The 22,993-nt window shown below is 59.9% G+C and overlaps 6 protein-coding genes across 6 annotated transcripts; all 6 read right to left on the reverse strand.

Moving 5' to 3' along the window:
• Positions 1 to 828: 828 nt before the first annotated feature.
• On the reverse strand, positions 829 to 2,193 carry LBRM_18_0360 (conserved hypothetical protein; the record flags this gene model as incomplete). Its single annotated transcript, XM_001563910.2, has 1 exon — positions 829 to 2,193. The coding sequence occupies one exon, from the start codon at positions 2,191 to 2,193 to the stop codon at positions 829 to 831; it is 1,365 nt and encodes a 454-aa protein (XP_001563960.1).
• Positions 2,194 to 3,316: 1,123 nt separating this feature from the next.
• On the reverse strand, positions 3,317 to 4,465 carry LBRM_18_0370 (conserved hypothetical protein; the record flags this gene model as incomplete). The annotated part of the gene is made up of 1 exon (XM_001563911.1): positions 3,317 to 4,465. The coding sequence occupies one exon, from the start codon at positions 4,463 to 4,465 to the stop codon at positions 3,317 to 3,319; it is 1,149 nt and encodes a 382-aa protein (XP_001563961.1).
• Positions 4,466 to 5,201: 736 nt separating this feature from the next.
• Positions 5,202 to 6,275, reverse strand: GPI8 (putative GPI-anchor transamidase subunit 8 (GPI8); the record flags this gene model as incomplete). Its single annotated transcript, XM_001563912.1, has 1 exon — positions 5,202 to 6,275. The coding sequence occupies one exon, from the start codon at positions 6,273 to 6,275 to the stop codon at positions 5,202 to 5,204; it is 1,074 nt and encodes a 357-aa protein (XP_001563962.1).
• A 1,876-nt stretch (positions 6,276 to 8,151) lies between these two features.
• Positions 8,152 to 9,534, reverse strand: LBRM_18_0390 (putative tubulin tyrosine ligase protein; the record flags this gene model as incomplete). The annotated part of the gene is made up of 1 exon (XM_001563913.2): positions 8,152 to 9,534. The coding sequence occupies one exon, from the start codon at positions 9,532 to 9,534 to the stop codon at positions 8,152 to 8,154; it is 1,383 nt and encodes a 460-aa protein (XP_001563963.1).
• Positions 9,535 to 10,287: 753 nt separating this feature from the next.
• On the reverse strand, positions 10,288 to 14,046 carry LBRM_18_0400 (conserved hypothetical protein; the record flags this gene model as incomplete). The annotated part of the gene is made up of 1 exon (XM_001563914.1): positions 10,288 to 14,046. The coding sequence occupies one exon, from the start codon at positions 14,044 to 14,046 to the stop codon at positions 10,288 to 10,290; it is 3,759 nt and encodes a 1,252-aa protein (XP_001563964.1).
• Positions 14,047 to 16,423: 2,377 nt separating this feature from the next.
• On the reverse strand, positions 16,424 to 20,494 carry LBRM_18_0410 (conserved hypothetical protein; the record flags this gene model as incomplete). The annotated part of the gene is made up of 1 exon (XM_001563915.1): positions 16,424 to 20,494. The coding sequence occupies one exon, from the start codon at positions 20,492 to 20,494 to the stop codon at positions 16,424 to 16,426; it is 4,071 nt and encodes a 1,356-aa protein (XP_001563965.1).
• Between the last annotated feature and the right edge of the window lie 2,499 nt (positions 20,495 to 22,993).

The raw sequence follows: 22,993 nt of genomic DNA on the forward strand, positions 1-22,993 counted from the left end.
CCCCTTTGTGCGTGTGTTGACAACCAAAGCAGTGAAGCCTCACTGAAGTCCAAACCTCCTCCCCTCATCCTCTTAAGCATACAAAGCACACGCGCACGCGCAACGATCAACTGGCCACTTTCAGTTCAGCATCTGAAAGGTGCACGTGAAAGAGGGATAAGATTTCCGAGAGGAAAAGAGTTACGCGCGCAAAAAGAGCAGCTCAATGGTAGCAGATGAACATGATGGGACGCTGAAACGTAGTTGTACGAGGGAGGCAGTTGAGCGAGTGAGAGGCGTACCCTCACCGACACGGACAGAGAGAGCGAGCGCGTGTGCCCGCGCGTAGCACGAGCAGGCAACACCCCCCTTGATGCTTCGCAGCACATAGAGCACATGTATACATATACAAAACCCAGTGCGCCTCTGCAAGAGGGGGTGGGGGAATGGAGCGGAAGGAAGAGAGGATGCGATGACACAGACACGCGTGTCGGGAGTGCGTGTATCGGGGCGTCGGTATTCCCCCCTGTATGGGACCGCAAGACAAGCAGACACAGAAACAAAAGAGAAAGGCAAGACGAGCACTGGAAAAGAAGCTGCGTTTGGCTGTCCAAGAGCGAATTCAACAGAGATGCGCCCGAGCAGCGAAATCGACTGTACATCACACGCACACAGAAAACTCATACGGGTGGACAAAATAACGACCCCCCCCCAAGACGACAGGACACACACCGGAAGTCCGAGAGAGTAGGCTACGACAACGCATCGCGGTCTTGTACTATCCACCGCCACCCCCACGCATTGCCTTCCTCTCTTGGCCCCATCTGCTGCTGTCGCGTGCCACCCGCACTACCGGAGTGTGGTCAGGCGCTGTGGGCGTGGCTGGCCGCACTGAGCACAGAACTTCGACTCTGGCCGCTTGTAGACCGTGGCGCAGAGGCGGCAGTACTCCACATCAAGGATCGGGTCAGCGACAGAGGCGGTGATGGCCGGTAGCACGCCTGCAGAGGGCCCTCCCTCTCGACCCTTCATAGCAGTAGTCAACGAGGGCCGTGCGCTTGCAATACTTCGACGCGCGATGGTAGTCGTGACATCCCTTGTGTTATTAGAACGCTGCTGGAGTGCAAGGTGCGTAGCGGGCGGTTCGATGCGGCCACCCATAGACACATCGGTGAGTGCCAACGCACGGACATCCCAATCAATGTCGGCTAGCGGCGCGTACCCTTCACACACCGGATGGCCGTCCCCTAGACGCACTCCCTCACTCTCCCACACCGTCTCGTGCGCCTCCCACGGTAGATCACAGACGACGCAGAGAAAGGCGGACGTGAAGCCGGAGCAGCCACCGCAGCTCCTGCACCGCATCGTCTTGGGATCGTGCGCCTTGTGGCCATGGCCGCAGCGGCACTTGGCGCTCCACTCCGACGCCTTCCAGTTCGCTCGCCGCGTGAGCCACTCCTCCCCGATTTCGAGTGGCGTGTTGGGCACATACCGATACCAAGCACACGGACAGCCGGCCACCTCACAAGGCCCCTTCCACCGAGTCAGCTGCACATCCGTCACAAGTGCCGTAGAGGATGCGCGCACAAGCGCGTTGCCGTTGACACTGTCCTGCCCAACTCTCTCCTTGTCACTATCACGATTCGCTTGCGCGGCGGCAGAAGAGTTTGCGGCGCGGCCTGGAGTGGTATGCGCTGCCAGCGGGTGGCTGCAGAAGCACACGTGCTGGTAGCCGATACGGCAGCAAAAGTCTTGGTTCGCCCCACTCAGCCGCGGCTTTTCACAGCAGCGCCAGACGCAGTACACGCCCGTCTCCCACGCCAGGCGAGCAGCGTCGTTCTCCTTGTTCAGCACGCGCCGCGACTCCTTCGATGGGCCGAACTGTCGCACACCCCACATGACCTGTTCCTTCGACGTGCCGTGGCGAGGAAGGTGCTGCGCGATCATAGACTTCACCTGAGTGCCGAGCTCCCTGATCTCCCCATGGACCTTATCCGACTCAACAATTTCGCCATACGCCGGTGCAGCGGTGCCATGGTCACGCGCAGACATTGTGTTCGTCGGAGTGGCGAGACTGCGGCGAGAAAGAGATGGCTGGGCAGCGGATGAAGCTGCACGGCCGCCTCGGCCTCGGGTCACCAGAGAGCCGCGATGAGGATGCGTTGCAACGGCGCGGGACGGGGAGCAAGACGGGAGTATGACCTTGGGCGGCATCGCTTCCCGACACTGCAGTGGCAGATTCACGTACTGCTATGTGAATGTGCGCGTGTGTGAGCAAGAAAGATGCTCACCGGAGGATGCCAAGCAGGGCACTAAGAGTGCACTTGCAACGCTAAAAATGCTCCGTACCTGCACGTCCGCTCGTTACCCGATGCCGATGAGGTCGAGGAGAGAGAGAGAGAGCGAAGCAGCAGCAGCAGCAGCACTACAGCCCCCCTTCCTCTTTGGTGTGTTTGTGGGTTTCGCTACGACACACCGCAAACAAAGAGAAACGAGGAGGAGGAAAGGGACGGGCATGGGAGAGGCTCCAGTGCGCTGGGACCCCGGTGGTGGCTAGAAGGGCACAAGCCTAGAGAAAACGAAAGTGGGAGCATCGATGCGGGTTGGACCCCCCCCCTCAGCCCGAGGCCTCCACACTCACGCGAAAAGGCCAAAGCCTTGGCCTACATGCTGAAGGAGACGGCGGAAGGGGAAAGGGAGGTCGGACAGCCACGGTGGCTACGGCACACGTATTCCTCTCTCCCTCTGTGTCGGTGTCGGCATCAACCTTGCCATCTCTCTCTCTCTTTTGTCTTTTTGTTCTTTCCTCTTGCGCTATGCGCTTTACTAGTTACACAGCGACACGTGGAGAAACTGGCAGAAAACGAGGCAGAGAACCTCTGCCTCGTGGCAGGCACAATTGCACAGCAGCACGCACACACACACACACACACATGAGTGAGCGAGTGCGCGCACACACACACGTACACACCCCTTCCACCCGTCGAGCAGTATATGACCTCCCATGTGTCCGGGGCCGCCCTGTACTTGGCGGTTCGCCGTTAGGGCTGACCATCACCATCACGACACAGGCACACGCATGCACAGAGCGCCGACTCCGTTAGTATCGCCACCCCTCGACTTCCCACCTACTGTGGACAACGCCAGCAAAGACACCCAACACACAAAGTCCAGCAGAAAGAGAGAAGCGGGGAAAATGGATGCCTAAACAGTGCGTGAGGCGTGTGCGAGGGCAGGAAGAGGGCCACTTACTCGTCGTGACTGGTAGTCAGAAGGAGGGAGCGGGGGCGTGGAACATGATCGCATCAGGCAAGGGGTGAACTCTGCCGAATCGCACCTAAACTGCCTCCGCCTCCTCCATAGCTGCGGCAGCCCGCGGCAGCTCGAAGCACTTGGCCAGTGGCACATCCTTCATCAGCCTCCACGTCATTGTGCACGCGCAGATCTTCGTCACGACATCCGCCTCGCGAATGTCGTGGTAACCCTCCACCAACCCCGCCTCCGAAATGCTGTGGTGCTCCTCAGCTCGATTGATCGCCAGCGCTGTCGGGAGATCCACCACGCCGCTGAACAGCGCCAGCGGCAACAGCAGACTGCTTGTGAACTGTGCTGTGACGCACATGGCGAGCACCTGATATGGGTTCATGTTCATAGCGATGAGAGCGTCGCGCATCTTGGCCGACGCGTGCGGCGTGATGTGTGGGTCGCCAATACCCACCACACGAGGCACGTCCATCTCGTACACGCGCTCGAACCAGGAAATGATGGGGGCAATCATGACATCCTGCTTTGCCGCGATCGGGGCAGCACGGAAGTATAAGTTATCGCTTTGAAAAAAGGAGAGGAGGTAGTCGATGCGTGGGGCCAGCATCTGCGGCGCAATGTGAAGGGCACCGCTACAGATGTCCGACATTGGCATCAGAAGCTGGTTGATGTAACCGGTCTGCTCAGCGTATTCCTGCGCACAGCAGCACGCCATGGCCTCACTTGGCACTGCCAGCACTTGCGAAGACTTCATAGCCTTCACCTTGCGCCCGTCCACCACCACGGCGAACCATCCAGGGTAGTGGTCTTTAAGCTCCACCACGTCGACGTCTTTCCAGAAGACCCGAACAGCGCCAGAGCTGCGCGGTTTCAGGGAAACATCCATCTGATAAAGCGAGTCCTCACTAAGCACACGACTACTCGCGTTCTCCTGCTCCTCGAACCTGTGCATCACTTCCTCCAGCTGCTTCGAGCTCATGCGTGACATCTCCTCCACTTTGCGCTCGAGCTCTGCGGTCGACAGCTCCGCATGCGCACCGGGTTCGCTTGGCACACTCTTGAGCAGGTCGGATGCGTCAAGCTTGCTTGTGATGCGACGGCGCGGTTTCTTCGGCGCCACAGTTGGCCCCGTCGCCGCTGCAGCGGGCGATGCACCGGCAGGGGAGGAAGACTCGGCTGGAATGCTCGATGACGCCAACGTGCGCGCGGTGGCAATCGCCATGGCCGAGAGTTGGCGCCGCCGCGTAGCAGCAGCAGATGTAAAGGCACGCATGGAAGAGGGTAAACGAAAAAGAGCGTTGTGCTGGTGGATTCCGTGGAGGTGCGAAGTGCGCGAGTGGAAAGCCAGAGATGAACACATAAAAAAAGGCAGAAGAGACGGGGAGACGTGTCCAGCAGTGAGACAACTGCACGTGGTGCAAGTCAGAGGTAGAGAGAAGGATACGTGGGCACCCGGGCTCCACGCACCACCCACTCAGAGGAAGACGACGCGCTAAGCCACCCGGTCTGAAGCTGTTTCGCTTGTGATGGTAATTGTGTAGGCATGCCCCCCACTGGTGACATGAAAGTCAAACGTGAGTCACCCGCCATCGCGCGCAGGTGCCGTTGCCTCTTATGTGAGCTGCTGGGATAACGTGAGGAGAGGTGCAATTTACAAGACACTGAGTGAAAGAAAAGAGAGAAGGGCGTAAGCCACACGGCGGCCCGAAGTGAGCGGCGCTCACCCTCGCATCGCTTCTCTCAGTCTCCTTGCACGACATACCACGTAGACCTTTCTGTCGTCGGCTGTCGGATGTGGCTGTCGTTTAAGTTTCTCTTTCGTCTGTCAGGAGAAAGAGGGGAGGACATTTCTAGTCATGGATCAATTTCCGTGCGCGTGGGCACCGCAGAACACATGGCACATGCCACGCGCACCTATTCATGGTACCATCATACGTAGCGGCCTAGACGCGATGCTGCTACTCGAGATCGTATCGCACGTCCACTGGGACCGCTGCCGGCACATTGCCGCACATAAAGTCCGCTACAATCCACTCTCTCAGTGCCGCTGGGTCGTTCACTGCGTCGCGGTGCACTGGCTTTGAGTTGTCGCCACTCACCTCCACTCGGTAGGGGTGATAATTGAGGCTGTACCAGGACTGATGCAACACCGACACCGCGTCGTTGCCGATGCGGCGAGTGTGCGGGTTGCTGCAGCTTGTGCCCTTCAGCAACCAGTACATATCATACATCCAGTAGGAGGTCATCGGCAGGCCAAGTTTTCGATCGTACTTGTACGAGTAGCTCTCTGACTCGGCATCTGAGGCGGCGAGGCAGACAACGTTTGGAGCTTCCACGCTCTCGCACAGCGCAATCGCATGGCAGGTATCTGCTAGGAAAACGATGCGGCCGTACCGCCGCTGCTGATACATCATCATGAGCGTCTCCGAGATGTCCGACGAGCTCAGAAACTCGCTGTCTTGAAACTTAAAGTACGACTTGGCGCCATGCCCCGCAATGTAGATGATGATGTTCGATTGATCGTCTGAAAGGAGCCGCCGCGTGGGTGGGGTATTCTCGTCGTAGCGACCCTGCAATACACTCAGAAAGCGGCGCACGTCCACGTCGCTGCCCGCGTAGTCCACCTGTGCACTGCAGCCGTATAGGTTCATGCGCGCGCGCTCTTCCTCGCCCCAGCCCTCGGGCGACTGCAGAAAAACTTCCGCTGGGTACGCGTTTCGCGGATCGCACGCGAAGCTGTCACTGAGAAAGAGAAGGATGTGATCGTCGTCAATTCCACGCTGGCGCAGCAGGTGGTACATGGATAGGGCGTTGGCAGTGTGACGGTAGTTGAAGAGGTACCGGGAGGAGGAGAGAATGACAGCCCAGTTGTTGCCCCGGCTCTTGCTTGTTGCGTTCAGCGGCACAGACGCGGTGGCCGCCGCAGCGGTGAGGGCGGCAGCATACTTGTCTGACACACAGGACGAGGCGGCAAGGACAAGGAGGACGAAGGCAAGCAATCTCGTCACGTTATACCGAGGTGTCGACGCCATCACGTGATAGTGCGGTGCACACAAACAGAAGGAGTTGCAGTAGCTCTCTTGAGTGCGTAGGCAGCCGCGTCTCGCTGGGGAGCGGAAAAAAAGGGAAGATGTGGAACAGCTGTAACCCTCCGCTGCCGTGTGCTGGGCCTGCTGTTGCCTAGCAGCTCTACCTCGTGGACCGAGGAGAAAGCAAAGCAGTGCACTCGCAGCGGACGACAGAAGAGGGAAAAGCTCACAGGTATTTGTGTACGAGTGGAGGCGAAAGATTCAGGGGGGAAAGAGAAGGGCGTTGCCGGTCATCACCACACCGACAAGTGGCATCGTCTACGTATTACCTACATGACCCCAGTAAAGACAGATGTGCAGAAGCGTCGCGGCTCTTTGGGGCCATAACCCGTTCTAAGCCCTCCCTCCTATCCGCGATGTGTGTCACCCGGCTGCCCTTCTCGCCCCCCCCCCACCACCACCGGTTCACATAAAGATGCGAACAACAAGCACAATCTGGTGGCGAAACGCGAGGCGTCATGAACGAGAATGCGCACGCACGGTCGTCGCCAGCCGGGCAGACGTCACTGCACGTCTGAGAGCGGAAGAAACAGACCGTACTAGCGAGCGGGGAAGTTTACGCGAATCAACGAAGCACCAAGACGAATAATCGATTTCTTCTCGTCGTTCGCTTGAGCGAATGTGAATGGGCACAGTAGGCAAGAGAAAGGGAGAAACCGCACTAGGGCGTGAGAGGCAGTCAGGGACGGTGGAAAAATTGCTCCTGGGAGGGTGAGTCATCAACGGGAGCGCAGATCGTCAGTCCAGAAGGTGCAAGGAATTCCTTCGTCATTCAGCATCCTCTCACCTCGCCTGTGCATTCGTAGAGGTCTGGGTGGACGTCTCGCCCATTCCCTTGCGAAGCTTGTAGATGTATCACCGCCACCACCCTCGCCTCTCCATGCACGCCTCCCCTCATAGCCGCCCTTTCCGCCTCCTCCGCCTCTCCTACAACGCCCACAAACTCGGGTCAGAAGTACATCCAAATTTCGAGTCCACGCGTCCATTTCACTGCCATAAAACACACGAGTCGAGCCCCACTCTGCGCCCGGGGAGTGCCACAGGCCCATCACTCGGCGCAAAGCAGCCGTGGGCGCACGCGTTACGGCAATGCGCCAACTCAGTCACCGGAGCACGACCCCGGCCTCAAAGTCCACCCGCCCCCGCTCCGCAGGTCACCGCCCCGCAGCCGCTCCCGTCACGCCGGCCGCTACCTGGCGCACCCCTCGCGGTGGCAGCACGGCATCCCCGCCAGTAGACAGCCAGGGAGAGCTGCGATGCGTCCGAGTCGCGCGGGCACTCCTCTCATGGGGATGGCACAAGCGCGTTCGCCGTCCACGACACGGCTACAGGCGTCAGCAGCGACGCACCGCCCTGGCCTCCTCCCGTCGTAGGCACTTGCCCCCGTCACCACCAGAGGTCCTTCGGCATTGGCAGGGGCAGGGAGAGCTGCCTGGCTTCCCTCCACACACAGCGCGGGGGGCACTGGGCCCTCGGATACCACGTGCCGAGGTGTCCTCTGCCATTCGGAAAAAGTACATCGAATCAGAACGAAAAAGAAAAGGAAGTACAGCAGCAGCAGCAACCACCACAAGAGTGCTGCCGGCAGCCTTCCCCATCAATGAAATCTCTCTCGTGATTTCAAAGTAACCGATCTCGAGGCATCGCCAAGTTGCAGGCAGGGGCCTAAAGGGGGGAAGTAGACGCTTTCTTAGAAAAAGAGCGCATGACCGTAGCAAGTAGGCTGCCATGTAGTGAGCAGGCTTGGCGAACATCAGCTACGTGCCTCCTCCCCCTCTTCCGACAGCCACTGTCGATTATAACAGAGGCAATGCATGCGTCAGGTGAGCGGGTGCTCGCTGCTGTTGTGGTTCTGCAGGCGAGGTGGCAAGCGCAGCTGCGACATGGGAATCTCAAGCTCATTTGCGCACCCGAGGTAAGACGAGATCATCGTCTTTTGGCTGTTGTTGGTGGACACACCAGCAGGGCCGTTAGCCCAAATCAGGTCGAAGCCACCCACCCGCTCTTCCTCGCCACTACGCCGGCCCTCCATGTCGATGACATCGAGCATGTCCTGCAGCATGTTGAACTTGAGGTGGTAGTCAGCCGGCGTCTCCGCTGTCAGCGACGGCGACGCGTTCGTCTCGATGAGCCACGGGTGCAGCGTGTCGTCGATCATGACATCGTATCCGTAGAGCTCGCTGCAGTGTTTATCCTGCAGCATGATCCTCTGCACAGCAAACAATGTGCGCATGATCATCTGTTGAATGTCCCCAAACAGCTGATTGGTGCGGGCCGCGCCGTGGGTGGCGGTGAGGATGGTGCGCAGGTTTCGAATGCCGAACTTGCAGCCTGACGCCGCCGTGTACTTTGGGTACGTCTTCTGCACAGCCACGTTGGTGACATGAATGTATGTGTTGTCAATGTCATCCAGGGAATAGCGGTGGTGGCAGAAGCGGGCGAAGCCGGTCCGGTGCAGCCACACCGTCAGGGGCTGATAGCTCTGTACGAGGACGTAGATGCGCAGGTCGTACTTTTTTCCGCCAATGAGGTGCGGGTTCGCGATGTAGCGCTGGGCGAGGTACGGCTCCACCGCCTCCGAGACTCCATACGGATTTCCCATCGTGCCGCCGCTGTATGGGTTGCCACTGCCGCCACCGCCACCTGAAGATGCTCCGTTACCGCCACCCCCGCCCATGGGCCCGCCACCGCCGCTGCTCGTCAGGTACCCGTGACGTTGCTTAAACTCACGGCGCCACTCGGAAATCTGCGAGAGCTTCGAGAAGAGAAAGATGCCCTTTCCCTGCGCCTTGGCTGGCGGTTTCATGATCCAGATCGTGTTGGGGTGTCGGCGGAACTCCTGCTCAAACAACCCGTAGTCCTGCGGGAGAGAGAAGGTGGCAGGGAAGAAGTCCCACGCGGCGGCCACCTCCTCGGCGTCCCCGTCCTTCTCCAGCGCCTTCACCATTTTTTTGATGTTGCGCACCATCGTGTCCTTGCGGGTCAGCTCGTAATGGTTACGGAAGTGGTTCAGGCGCTGATGATCGTCGAGGCGCAGGCCGTCGTAATTCTCCCGGATCCAAGAGACGTCGGCCCAGTAGTAATCCCAGTCCAACTCGCTGTCCGTCTCGATCCAGCCACGACAGCGCATCACGTCAAGGATGGTGTTGCGCAGGAAGCAGCGGAACCGGATCGGCCCGGTGCGTGTGCGTCGGTGCTCCATGCTCGCTTGCTCGTGGACGCGCGCACGCTAGAGCGATGAATGAGCGGAGTAAAGAGGAGAAGCAACAGCCGCCTGCTTCACCTCACTGCTGCTGACACGACCGAAATCAAGACGGAGTTTCAGAGGCAGGAGAAACAAAAAGAGGACAGAGAGCGGCCGTGAGCCGCCCCACCGACTCTGCACAGCGCACAACGCAACGATCGGCGGTCAGTGACGCTTCACGTGAGAAACAACGAGAAGAAGGTTCAGAAAGAAGTAAGAGGAGGAGTCAAAGTAGCTGTCGCTGTCGTTGTAGAGGGCATCGATCTCCATGTGTTGGAGGTTGTAGAAGATGAGCGTGTTACCTGGGGGCCTCGGTGCGCGTTACCAGATGTGTGGTCACACACAAAGAAGACAGGGACGCCGCGACTCCCCCACCCTCAAGAGGCTTCGAGGGATGATGCCGCGCAGCCTCTTCCATAAGCGCCAGTAGAGACGCTTCGCTGCATAGACACGCAGGCGCAGTAGCGCGGGCGGAAGTGGAGGCGTGCAAACAGGGAGAACGCAAGGAGACCGAGGCAAATAGGCAGCAGCAACTCAATCTGCCAATTCCCCCGGCACTGTTGCGCGCCTTTTCCCCGCCCCTGTCAACGTGCAGCTGCGGGCGAAAAGACTCGTCTGTACTCTCTTCTATGTAAGTAAACAGCCTTCTCAGAAACCAGCACTGACATGAACAACCACATCACTATGATAGCCCTCGCCTGGCCTTTATTCCTACCACGCCGTCAGCACCCCGACATTGGACGACTGACCAAAGTATGTCATGTACTCCGTCATCAGGTGAGTACCGTCGCCGCGGCGAAGGGAGTTGATGATGAGTCGCAGACGCACCCGATGGTAGGCGGAGCAGAGATCCAGCAGTCGGTCTGCGTACTCGCCGCACAACATCTTGGCGCTGTCGTAGCACATCTGCAGCAGCCCAAAGCACGCCGCCATTTCTCGATACGTCAAGTGCGGCGCCACCGCCACGAGTGTACAAATCTCGTTGAAGGTGGCGGCGAGAGTGTACTCCTCTAACCCCTTATAATGCGGCACGCGCTGTCGAGCCTCGTGGTCGCTGCGCAGGATGGCGTAGAGAATGTCAATCAGCTCCGGGGCGTACATGTAGCTTAAGCACTTCGTCAGCTGTCGCACGAGCCGGTTCCATACGCCTTGGCGCATGTACAGCAGGTGCAGCTGCTGAAATGTGTGGCCAGAGGAGTTGACGGCAGCCGACATCGCGTTGAAGACACGTGCGCGGCCTTCTTCCGACATGAGCAGCTGCACCGAGGTCGTCGTGAGCAACTCCACAGCGCCGCAGAAAAAATGCTCGACGGTGGCGCGCTCGTAATAGAGGACGATGCCGAGGTTGCACCACGGTGCCGAGCAGAACGTGTTGAGAATATCGGACACGTCGTACACGACGGCCGCCTCCACCGCGTCGGCCGGGAAGGAGAAGAAGGTCGACCCGCTGCCCCCGTTCATCATAAACGACGAGTCGACATTGTCAGAGAGTGCGACACCCCCGTCGACGCCTGATGGCGCGCCAAAAGCTGGAGTGCCGTCGCTGTTCGTAGTCATGGGCGATGAAGGGTAGGACAGGTGGCTAAAGTAGAAGCACAGGACGTTCATCACAAGGCTTGTCAGCTCCCACTGCGTTGTGGAGAGGTTCTCCTCGTCCATGTACTGGCCGCTGCGGCTACAAAGCACCGACAACCATGCGACCATGTCCGGCGCCACCGCCGTCTCGTAGCGGACGACAGCCGAGCAAACATCTTTGTGCCGTATGATCGACTCCAGCATCAACTGCAGCGTGTCAGGCTGATGAATGCCTTTTGTAATCGCCTTCAAGTCCTGGAAGCTGAGGCGTGGGCTCACCCGCATGCGGGTGTCGTCGAAGCAGCGCTCCGTCAGGGCGCTGATGACGTCTGCAATGGGGAAGCCGGCGTAGTAGCGCGTTTCCACGTAAAAGGTGAAGGCAGTGAGGAAGCCGTGGCGCGCCTCCGCCACCTCGCTCGGCAGCTGTAGCGCGCCAGCCGCGAACGGTGGTGTCAACGGTGCCCGCAGTAGAGGCAGCTCGTCCTCCTTCACTGCTTCAATGAGGCCCATCAGCTTCCCAGCGCCGAGGAAGAACGTGCCGCTGGAGCCAAAATCCACGATGCGGGTCAGCAGGATGTTCGCGTCCCCCACCAGCGCGACCTGATCGCTGTGGTAGCGGTACACGTAGCACAGCAGGTTTACCGTGATGTCGTAAAACTCCTCGCGACGCGAAAGGTTCGTCTCGTAGACGCAGCTACAGAAAAAGAAGAGGGAGCGCAGGATGCCAATGTGCACCTGAGCAGCGTGGCCGGAAGAGGTCGGCATCGCCAGTGCTGTGGTTCCACCGAAGTCATTCAAGTCGTCGTTGCCGTCGTCCAGCAACGACAAGCACTGCAGCAGGTTCGCCGTCACCTGATCCTCCTGCACCAATAGCTGACACGCAAAGGCTGCGATGGCGCCGAGAACGGAGTCATCCTGATTCGCCGTTCCCTGCAGCAGCGCGATGGCAAAGATGGAAACGATCACGGAAAGGCGGGAGAGGCACACGTAGGTGAAAAAGAGCGGCGTGGACTCTGTAGTCTCCGCCGGAGAGCTAAGCGCCGCGCCCACGCTCATGTTCTGCACTGCCAGTGTCATGTACAGCTCCTGTAGCAGCGACCGCGCGCTCAAGCCGAAACAGTCGATACCGCCGTCACCTCCCGTGGCGGCGGCGCTATGCATAGCTGCCTGCTGCTCTCCACGCGCGCGGATGCACAGCTCGTACTGGCGAATAGTCTGCTGCAGACGGTCAACGAGCTGCGGCAGGAGGTCGATGCGCTCGCAGAAGAGTACCTCAGCAATGGGTTGCAGCATCCGCTCCGCTTGGAGTACGAAGGTGGAGCTCATGCGCAGCTCCTGCGACTCCTCTCGCTCATGTGCCGTATTGATGACGAGATCGACGTACGTGCTGAAAATGTCGATCACCTGCTGCTCCACCTCCCGGGTGTGTTCGCTAGAGAGTGGCCCTCGAGGGGCCCCGACCGGTAACGGGTGCGGTTGGCGACCCAAGCGCTCGGCAGAGAAGCCAGGCTCCGCCAAGCCGCCCTCTCGCGTTCGCGGAGGCGTGCATGCGCCGTAGTGCCCAGTGAACGACTCCTCGAGGCTGCGGCCACCGCGCGGCTTTGGTGGCAGCATGCGCTCTGCGATCATGAAGAAGAGATGCAGCAGCGCCTGACGTAGGTCGGCCTCCTCGTCATCAAACGGTCGGCTGAGGACGTAGCGTGTCGCATCTGCCCAGACGCGTATCACGCCAGGGTCGCGCGCCAGGTATGCCACGGTAGTCTCGTCGTTGCGCTCAAACGTGTTTACCAGTAGCGCACAAGCCAAACGGAGCAGCTCTGTCCTACCGGGGTTCTCCTGCACCTTCAACACAAGTCGGCCTGACACGTCCAGCAGCACGTTTGCCACATCGTCGCGACTGGCGATGTACTCCTCCTGCGGACTCGTAACGGTGGAGCACTGGCGCAGCAGGCGCGAGTATAGCGCTGCGCACGGACCCTCTGGATGATTGAGAAGCGCCTGGCCGCACTCGTTCATCACCTGCGACAGCGCCGGGGCCCACGCCGGCCACCGCAGAACCGTGATGGTGGTGTCAGAGGGGTGGTGCAGCCGCACCATCGGCGCATCCAACTCGGGTGCGCACTCGAGGGCCGTGCTGCACACAAGCGCCGCCTTCTCCGGCGCGCTCGACAACATGCTTGCTGCCGCGCTGAAAAAGAAGGGCAGCACCTGCTTCGCAAAGCTGCTCTTCACGGACAAGATGCTGAGCCGCGAGTTCTGCCGCGCAAAGAAGGTGAGGATTTCCAGCACGCAGTCCAGCGTCTCCTCTGTCGTGAGGTACGTCTGAAGCTTTGCGAGAATGTTATGCGCCATCTCGCTCGAGTCCACCATTTCTGCCGACTCCGCACGAATGATGGAAATCTTCCAGTTGCTGAACAGGGCCGATGCATAGACGGAAAAAAGTGCGTTGTACAGATAGAAAGGCAGCTGCTCGCCGCTGCGGCGGCGTTCTTGGAGATACTCAAGCACGTACTGCTGCATCTCCGTCCGTTCCTGTGGACCCAACTCGTTGCTCACAAGGAACAGCAGACCTTTCACCACGATAAAGCGCAAATAATTATTCTGCGCACGTGGCAAGAGGGCCCGGAGCGTGTCCCAGTACTCGTAGCTGCTGAGGAAAAGGAGTTGCTGAGCCGCACCGTCGCGCGTTTCTTTATCCGGCGAGTTGAGCGCTGCCGTCGCCAACTCGCTGAGCCGTTCAATGACGCTGTCATTGAGCTCTGTCGTACTGGGGCGTTCAATGCCGTACGACGACGCAGTGGCTGAGGATGGGCCCGTGTTAGCCGGATACCGAGCGTCCTGACCGCCACTGGAGCCCACTCCATTGCTGATGCTACTGCTGAAGGAGAAGGGCATTGGTACCGTCGGCGGCCCACCGGAGTCGTCACCATCGGGCGGAGGTTGAGGGCCACCATTCATGACTTGAGCAGCGGCAGCGGTAACAAAACGCAATCAAGACACGCGCAGCACTGAACAAAGGGAAAAACAAACACGAAAAAAGTGCAGACGAATCGCCGTCACCTCTGCGTCTTTGACGGCAGAATTACGCGCACGTGTCCGTGTGCCACGAGTTCTAGCCAATACCCGCCTTTTTCAACGCGGGGATTTTCTTTCCCTATTCGCGCCCCCTCTTCTGCGGCTGTCGCTCTTCTTCCCCTTTACTACAGCGGTGAGGCCACCACTCTTGGGTCGCCTCTGTGTGTACGTGCGTCTCTAGAAATAAGCGTAGGTGACAAAGCTCACGAGATGATAGCGTGGCGGAGTGCGTAGGCCTTCACACCGCTGGTGCGGCGTTTTGCTTGTGTGTCTGCCCAAATAAAAGAGAGGGACAGAGAAAGGAGGTGGGATACCTTTCGAGATCGACTGCGGCTGAGAGAGTTGACCGGTGAGGGGGGGGGGGGGGGGTCGAGAAGAGAGAGTGTTGTGAAGAGGGCCCTGTAGTCACCCAGCGAGAGACCCACTCCAACAGGAAAAAGAAGGGACGGGGGTGTACACAGCTCTCCCAGCGTTGTCGTGTGGCGTCTCGCACACAGAACACCCCTCACAGGAGACGAGCCGGCGAGCGCAGGGCTGAAGGGCTACGCAAGCAACGAGAGCACGAAACAAACAAACAAACAAAAGGATGGCGTCTGACACGCCTTCCATCTAATCTCTCAGCGCACGTTGCCAGATGGCCCTCTTCCGTCATGCAGAAGTCAAGGCGAAGGTAAAACACGCCGAAGACGTACAACAACGAAACAAGAACAGTGAAATCCAGCCAGCCTGTGATAACAACACGGGGAGAAAGTGGTGCGTTATGATGACTAGGCATGCAATGGGCTGCAGTCCACCTTTTCGTTTCGGTGCTTCTCCTCTCTTCCTGCCTTCTCAGCTTGAGTGACGGGTAGAGTGCGGATAACGAGTAAGATGAGAGGGGAAGAGGGGAGGCGGAGAGTGGGTAGAGGGAAATAAAAGAAGACTCAACGTGGAAGGAAGGGAAATAGAGAAAGGGGCATACAGAGGCAGCTGACGACATTGTCGTGAAGTCGGCTGTCGTGACTGACATGGCTGTAGAGCAGCAGGCGGTGGAAACGAGCGCGGTGACGTTGGGGCTTTACGGCAGAGTATGGCCAAAAGAATGCGAGAGATCTTCAAGCGCTCTGCGCACCCTTCCTCTCACAGCACCATCCACATCATCCCCACTCATAACAACGCTCACAGCAGTTCTTACTCTGCACTGCTACGCGTGGCGGGAAAAAGGGCCTCCGTTCCTTCGTCTAAAAGCGTCTCTGTGACTCTGTAAGGACGCGCATCTGCACATCCTCCCCTTACTCCTTCCCCCACGTCACACTCGAGAAGCCCATCGGTCCGCGCAGCTGCTACACTGATGATAAAGCAGCGCTGCTAGGCGATCCTGCACATGCAAGAGAGAGCGACAGACATAGAGAGACCCTTGCATCTCGCTTGTGAGTTTCTTTCATCCGTCCTTGCACCGCCGCCACGCTGCCTGTGTGGGTGTGTGCGTATAGGAGCGCTCTATTTTTACACACATGAACTACACACGGAGAGAAGAAGAGAGCACAATCAAGGCTTCCTCGCGCACGAGACAAACTCAACAAATTGGCGGACGACACTTCGCATTTCTCTCAGCTCAGCTACAGTCATCCGACTGCTCGGGCACGCATGCACGCGAGAGGAAAGGCAGGAAGAGAAGAATTTTTTGTTCCGTCTTCCAACATCTCCATCTCCACCCCGAGTAAGTCAGCACGCACACGCATGTACGACCACAGCCCACCCATGCCTCTGCTGGACTGCAGCTCTGTCCTGGTCGTCTGGAACGAACCGTCTGCCGCGGACTCCGGCCACGCGCCTAGCGGGCCCGTCTCACCCTGCCTCATTCCTCCCCCGCAGACGTGGGGCGGGATCGGCGCCAGACGGACTCGGGTGGGCTGCGCGCCTCGACACAGGCGGGTAGTGTCCAGGGTCCTGCTCGAGGACGGAAGCGGTGGCGCCTGTCAGGAGGGCTAGTAGAGGGTGCACCAGGTGCATGGCGGAGGAGCGCAGGGAGGAAGCCGGCCAGCTGCAGACCAAAAACCCTGGGACACCCTGCAGCACCCATCCCTGCATGGTGGGGAGGAGGAGAAGTGATTCGAAAAACAAAAAAAAAAATTTATACGAACAGAAGCCATGCCCGCAGTCCCTGGCGTCTTCCTGTGTCTCTTGGCCCGTGGCTTGCATGGTTACAATAGACGCACTAATCGCCTTTACGGAAACTGCGGACGCCCAGGCTGCGCGTCACACGCTTCAGCAGCTGAAATCGTGGCTTCGACGTCTCTTGCGGTGTCACTGGTGCCACTGTTGCCCCTGCTCTTGATGTAGAGGATGCCTGCGGTCGCGCAGAGGGAGTGCGCTGGCTGGAGTTCCGAGAGAAAGAGCCACCACCCCTGTGGTTCCTCCTGCCGACCACCTCCGTCGCCAAAGGGACCTCCCACCCCAAGCCCAGTCCCGGGTCTCTGCGGCGGGCCAGTGAGTCGTTTCTCCCGCCAGCGGGCACGGAGGTAAACACGGTTGATGAAGGGCGTACGTTCGACCTAGCGCCGCGGTCGTGACCGCTGTAGGTCGATGGTAGGGCAGCGAATCGACCGGTGGCCGCAGCACCCCCCGCCAGCGAATGCGCCGCCCCCTTCGCAAGGGAAGACGTCCCCATAGATGGCGCGCCACACGCGCTGCTTCCGTCAGCCCTACGGCTCCCGTGTTGGGCAGGAGGACGGGTGTGCCACATCCTCTCAAAGTCGAAGGGGTTCATCCCCTGCAGTGCGCGAGCTCTCTGGAGGCGCTGCGCCGCCAGCATCCACAGAGCGCGACCGTAGGACAGAACTGGAGATCGCGCTGCGTTGCCGTTGAGGTTCGACCGGGGCGTGAGAACGTCGCCATCGCCGCCATCGCCGCTATCCCCTCTGTCCAACACGTCGCGCTGCATCGCCAAGAGGAAGAGCACCCAGTCAACGCGCTGCTGGAAGTCGAGCACGAGCAGCACTGCATCCTGCGGCACGTCGATCCGCTTGAACTCCGGTATGATAACATACACACGATATGGAGCACACAACGGCCCCCGCACCTCGGCAAACAGCGGACAGCGGTAGCGCCGGAGGACCTCAAAGCTGGCGGGCCCGCAGAGGACGCCGCGGACATCCTCCCAGGTTCGTGGGCCGCCAAGGCCGAGGTCTCTCTCATAACCCATGACGCCAAAAGGGACGTACACACGAGAGTACGCGCAGGGAAAGTGGTGCAGCTCCCGCACGTGCATCAGTCGAGTGGCAGAGGCAGTGGACTGGGACATGTCTTGCCTCAGAAGTAGTGGTGCCGCACGCTGCGACCGGAGCGGCGACGGGGACGGTAACGGCGCAGCACCCCCGCTCTGCGGTGGTGCGGTGGCAACTAACCGCTGTTGTTGCGGTTGTGAGGACGACTGCACAAACCCCCGTGGTGGTGCCGCAATGGCGCCGCCCCCTCGCCCTACAGTCGCCTTCCGCTTCACGAGCGTGCCAGCGGGTGGCATCTTCACCAAAGCCTTGTATGGCTGCATAGATGATGCGACAGGAGTCGCCGCGCCAGGGATCCATGGTGGGTGGAAGCGTGGCGCCCGTGCTGCTGTTGGAGACGACGAGGAAGATACCTGTGGTGCTCGACTTACCATGCCAGGTGCATTGCCGCCCTCAGGTACGTGCGACACGGCTGCTGCAGACGACGGGGAGAGCGGTGCAAATCTTACAGAGGAGGCGGGCAACGACCGCTGCGGAGAGGCGCATGGTGTCTGCAGTGGCACTTGTTCAACTCGATCGAGATAGAACAGTAACTCCGCTCCGTCCTTCGATAGCTTTACCAGCGACGGCACACGACGTCCAGCCAGCTGGACATCCACCGCAACGCCATGCTTTGAAAGCGCGGCCTGCGCGCGCAAGACAGTGCGCTTGTCCATCTCGTGCTGCACGGCGCGTCGGTGGGTCTGCAGCGGATCTGCAACTTTGCTTAATAAAGCTGAATGTGTTATTGCGCGGGGTGAGGTCAGCACACTGCTGCCTGTACTAACAGCGCCAGCGCGGCGCGGAGGTACAGAGGAAGACTGGCTTCCACGGCTGTTGCATAAGGGACTACGCGTCCGTGAAGCCGGTAGCCTCGCGCAGCTTTCAGTACGAGAGGTACTGCGTGACGCCCGCAACGACAACATAGGCGCGGGCACCCAGGCAGAGGATGAGGATGACGTGTCAGACACTGTCGAATCATCTTTCCACGCCGTGCCGCGCCTCGGGGAGACGTGGAGATGGGTGAACTGAATCGAGAGGGTGCGATCTGGGGGTTTAGATCCTGTTTCGTTCTCGCCGCAGTCGCCGTAGCCACCTGACGGAGGTGACGACAGCATGTCGCGTTCGGCGTCGTCATTTTCGGACACCGCCAGTGCATGCGAAGGCCGTGTCGGTGAAGGTGCAACGTTAGCCAAAGTGGAGACGGTGGACTTCGCTGGCATCGCCTGAATTAGCCCCTCAGTGTCAAGGGCATCGGCGCGAGAGGTCAAGCGCGACGGCGCAGCGCTCTGCGGCCTGACAGGAGATGGCGATGGCGTCTTCGCCTGCAACCCGGCTTTGACTTGACCATCAGCGAAAGGAGGCGGTAGCTGCGTCGAAGTCACCCAGTCCTCGTCCAGGGAGCCTCCGACAGATCCGTCGACGGTTTCGTGCACAGCCTTTCCTGCTTCTCGTTTGTTGTGGTGAGCAGGCGTGGCCCTGCGGCTCTGGCGAAGCTCTGCCACGTGTTTCTGTGCGAGGTCCTGAGCAGACGACGACGGACGGACTCGATGTGCCAGCAAAGCATGCTCTGGTGTCGCCTCCTGCGCAGCACATACAGGTATCTGCGTCGATGCAGATGGCGCACCAGCACTACGGCAACCCTCGCCACCAGCACCACTTGGGTCGATGGCCACTTCGCTGTAGTTGGTATGCGCCGAGGCTGCGGCAGCCACGATCCCAGCAGGTGGGTTCTGTCGATCCCCCTGCGCATCAGCAGCGTTGCACTCCTGTTGCACTGTCGGTGCGACTCCCTCCTTGATGTGCTCGTGTTGCGGTGCTGCGGTGTTGCAGCTCTTGCTCGTCGCAATCACTGGGATCGACAAAGAGGAGGGGCTCGTCGCGGACAGCTCATCCACCAAGGGCACGGAAGTTGTTCCGACACGGGACGAAGGTGAATGCCCCACCACCTGCCGCACCTGCTCCCGCAGCCGCTCCAGCTGCTGTGCGTGTAGGCGAATAGCAAAGAGCTCGTCGCTGGTAACGAGCTCCGACTGGTCCGGCAACGCGGCACGCACCTGGGCCACACGGGCCTCCGCAGCGGCCTGCACCGCCGTCTGTCGAGCTACTTCGCCGCGAAGGTGCTCCGCCAACTCTCGATCGCGAGTCTCGCTGAGGCGCTCGTAGTAGCGCTTTTGATGCTCCGCTGCTCTGTCGTGCACGGCGCGTACGTTTTCGCTCCGCCGCTGCCTCCGCGCGGCGATTCGCTCACGCATCGCCAACTCCTCGTCCATTGCCAGCGACTCGGCCGCCCCCACGTCTCCGCTGGCTGTGGCCATCGTAAGCGCCGATGGTGAGAGCTGTGCTTGGAGGGCGTCAAACGGCGCGGCTGAAGCTGACAAAGCCTGTGAAGACACAGTGGTAACAGCAGCAGCCGATCTCCTGTTGGTGTTGGTTGTGAAAACGAAGGGCGACTTGTCGCCGATGCCTCTGCCGTGGTGCTCTGGTAACCTAGGTGGCGTGTAGCTCGCCATCCCAGAAGTCTTGGGAGGAGGCAGAGGTGGCTGTCGGGCCGGAGTCTCGCGCTTCACGCTGTCCTGAACATCGCGCCATACCTCTTCCCGGGTCGCCTGTAGCTGTTGAGCGAGCGAGACAATGAGAGAGGTCTCCTGTTGTCGACTGACCCGCTGTGCTTGCCGAGTCCTCGCGGTTTGAGATGTCGCACGTTTCGGCGAGGGGCTGCACACCAACCAGCTGGGATCAGAGGTGGCATTGGTAGCGCTACGGCTCACAGCAACACTGCTCTGCTGCAGGCCTGGCGAATCTGCCACGTTTTGCTGGTGAGCCACCGAGGCACCACTCGTGGAGAAGTATTTGCCGGAGCTCATCTTGCTGCCTCGGTGCGCGCTAAGGCCGTCGTCCGTCAACAGAGCGGAATCCTGAGCCACCGATGCCAAAAGCCCCGAGAAAACGTGTCTCTTCTCCTCATGAGGCCATTCCTCGCGCTGCTTCTGCTGCTTGAGCAGAGAACCGCGCTGAGCCATATCGGCAGCGCGAAGTGCCGCCAACCGCGCAGACAAGGTGGTCACCGACGATGGCGCCGGCAGGGGGGTGGGTGCCGTTGTGGGAAAGTGGGAATCGCCCACGAGTGTCCGTGGGGGCGACTTCTGAAGGGCGCGACTGCAATCAGGGGCCAACAACTGTGATGCCGTCGCAGAGGAAGTCGGGGCAGCACAAGACACCGGCAGTGTAACTCGAGGCGACCAAGGTGGCGAAGCAAAAGTTGCCCCCTGATGCACGGGTGCCGTCGCCTTGGATGCAGCCACCGGCAAGGCACCAGACAACGGCACCGCTGCGACAGAGGTGTCAGCGAGGATGCCCGTGTCGGTGTGTGCTCTCCCTGCAAAACTGGCGCTTGTAGTCGCGCCTTGTCCTTTCCAGTACGGAAGCGGCGCCGGCGGTGCGTAGGTGATAGACGCTGCACCGTGCGCCTTGTGGACATCTGCTCCTGGTGCTTCAAGCGGTGTCGAGGCAGCGGCCGACTTGAGAGCGGTACCTGCCTCAGGGGCTGCAGTGAGCTCTGCTTGTCCCCTCGGCATGGGTCGAAAGGTGTGTCGGCCACTGACCCGCCAATAGTCGAGTGCCGCTGCGTAGGTGGCTGAAAGAACTGTTCCGGTCTCGCTCGCTGCGCTGGCAGTGGAGGCGCCTTCGCTGGAGTAAGAAGTCGTAACTGGCATGGCAGCAGAGAGGCTGGACGTTGGCAAGCCGTTGCCCAACTCATCTGCACGTGGAGTTGGTCGTGGTTGGTATATTGAGGAGGGGCCTAGTTCAGCGCTGCTAGGAAGAGCGGACTCCCGCCTGGATCTCAACAGCGCCAGCGCCGCAGCGCAACTCGTCGGACTGCCGTGCAGTCGCCGCCCACCGTCCTGATTCTCGACCCCGCAACGGTAAGCTCGTGGAGATGAGACAGACGCACCAGCAGTACAATATCGTGATGTGATGGGGCTAGGTGCGCGCTGTGCAGCCCCCATGACAGCATCGATATTCCGCACCACGTCGTGCAGCTCCGCACGAATGGCCTCGATCGAGCTGGAGAAGGGGGACACAGCCGCAAAGGCACCACCAGCGGTGACAACGGTGCTCGTCGTGAGTGGGCTGCGAGAATCGTGAAAGCCGGGCATCGACAGTGCAAACGCCGCGTGCCCTACTTTAATTCGCTTCCGTCGGGAGGAACAGCACGTTAGACACCAAACGGAGGAGTAAGACTGTGCTGCACACGAGAGCTTCGCTTTCCCGTCAAAGTGAAGACGTGCGGGTGCGCTGGTATGAAGTGTGGGGGGGAGAAAGGGTTAACAGGAGGCGCGGCGAACACGCGGGAAGTCAACTAGAAAGTAGTGAGTGAGGAGAGGTGGGTGATGGTGGTCTAAGCAGCGGAGCTCGCAAAGTAAGGGAACACGGCGCTTGTAGGGAGCGATGTAGAACAATAAAAAGACAACAAGACTGTGATCTAAGAGACGGAGAAACAAAAACAAACAGGGGAAAAAGAAATAGCGATGTCTAGGGCGCTCTCTCTGTGTGTGGGTGGATGGGTGGGTGAGTGGGTGCTCTCTCTCTGTGTGTGTGAATGTGTGGATGGGTGTATGTCCGTGGGAGGGGGGGGGGGGTGGATGGGTGCGCGCTGCCTTGTATACCCTCCCTCCCTCTGCGGCTTGCCAAAACACACACGAGTATATGCCACACTAGACGCACAGGGACACAAGACCCGAAGAAGTGAAGCGCAGGAAAAGGCAAATCAAAGAGAAGAAAAAACGACACCGAAAAAAGGCGCGGGTAGACCGGGGCACGGCCAGGTGCGTGTAGGAGGGAAGTAGACCTTCAGTAACGATTCCTGCACCTCTGAACCTACGCGTACTCATGTGCTCGAGAACAAACAAACAAACCTCATTTGAAAGGGAGAAATCAAAGTTGGAGGGTTGAACCGCAGGGGCGAGAGAAGAGAGAGAGAGACAGACCCGTAGGAGTGCTGGCAACATCAACAGTGGAGACAAAACGAGCCTACTACAGTGGAAACATCCAAGAAACGCATGCACGCAGCGGACAGACCAAAGGTGCCTCGAATTGCTGTGTGTGTCCACGTCGCTGGCTACAGCTCTCACAAGAGATGGCACCTCGGCACGTGGCATCCGAGGGCCCAGTGCCCCCCGCGCTGTGTGTGGAGGGAAGCCAGGCAGCTCTCCCTGCCCCTGCCAATGCCGAAGGACCTCTGGTGGTGACGGGGGCAAGTGCCTACGACGGGAGGAGGCCAGGGCGGTGCGTCGCTGCTGACGCCTGTAGCCGTGTCGTGGACGGCGAACGCGCTTGTGCCATCCCCATGAGAGGAGTGCCCGCGCGACTCGGACGCATCGCGGCCCTCCCTGGCTGTCTACTGGCGGGGATGCCGTGCTGCCACCGCGAGGGGTGCGCCAGGTAGCGGCCGGCGTGACGGGAGCGGCTGCGGGGCGGCGACCTGCGGAGCGGGGGCGGGTGGACTTTGAGGCCGGGGT

Source organism: Leishmania braziliensis, chromosome 18 (genome assembly GCF_000002845.2).
Source record: "Leishmania braziliensis MHOM/BR/75/M2904 complete genome, chromosome 18".
In the NCBI taxonomy this organism is placed as follows: Eukaryota; Euglenozoa; class Kinetoplastea; order Trypanosomatida; family Trypanosomatidae; genus Leishmania; species Leishmania braziliensis.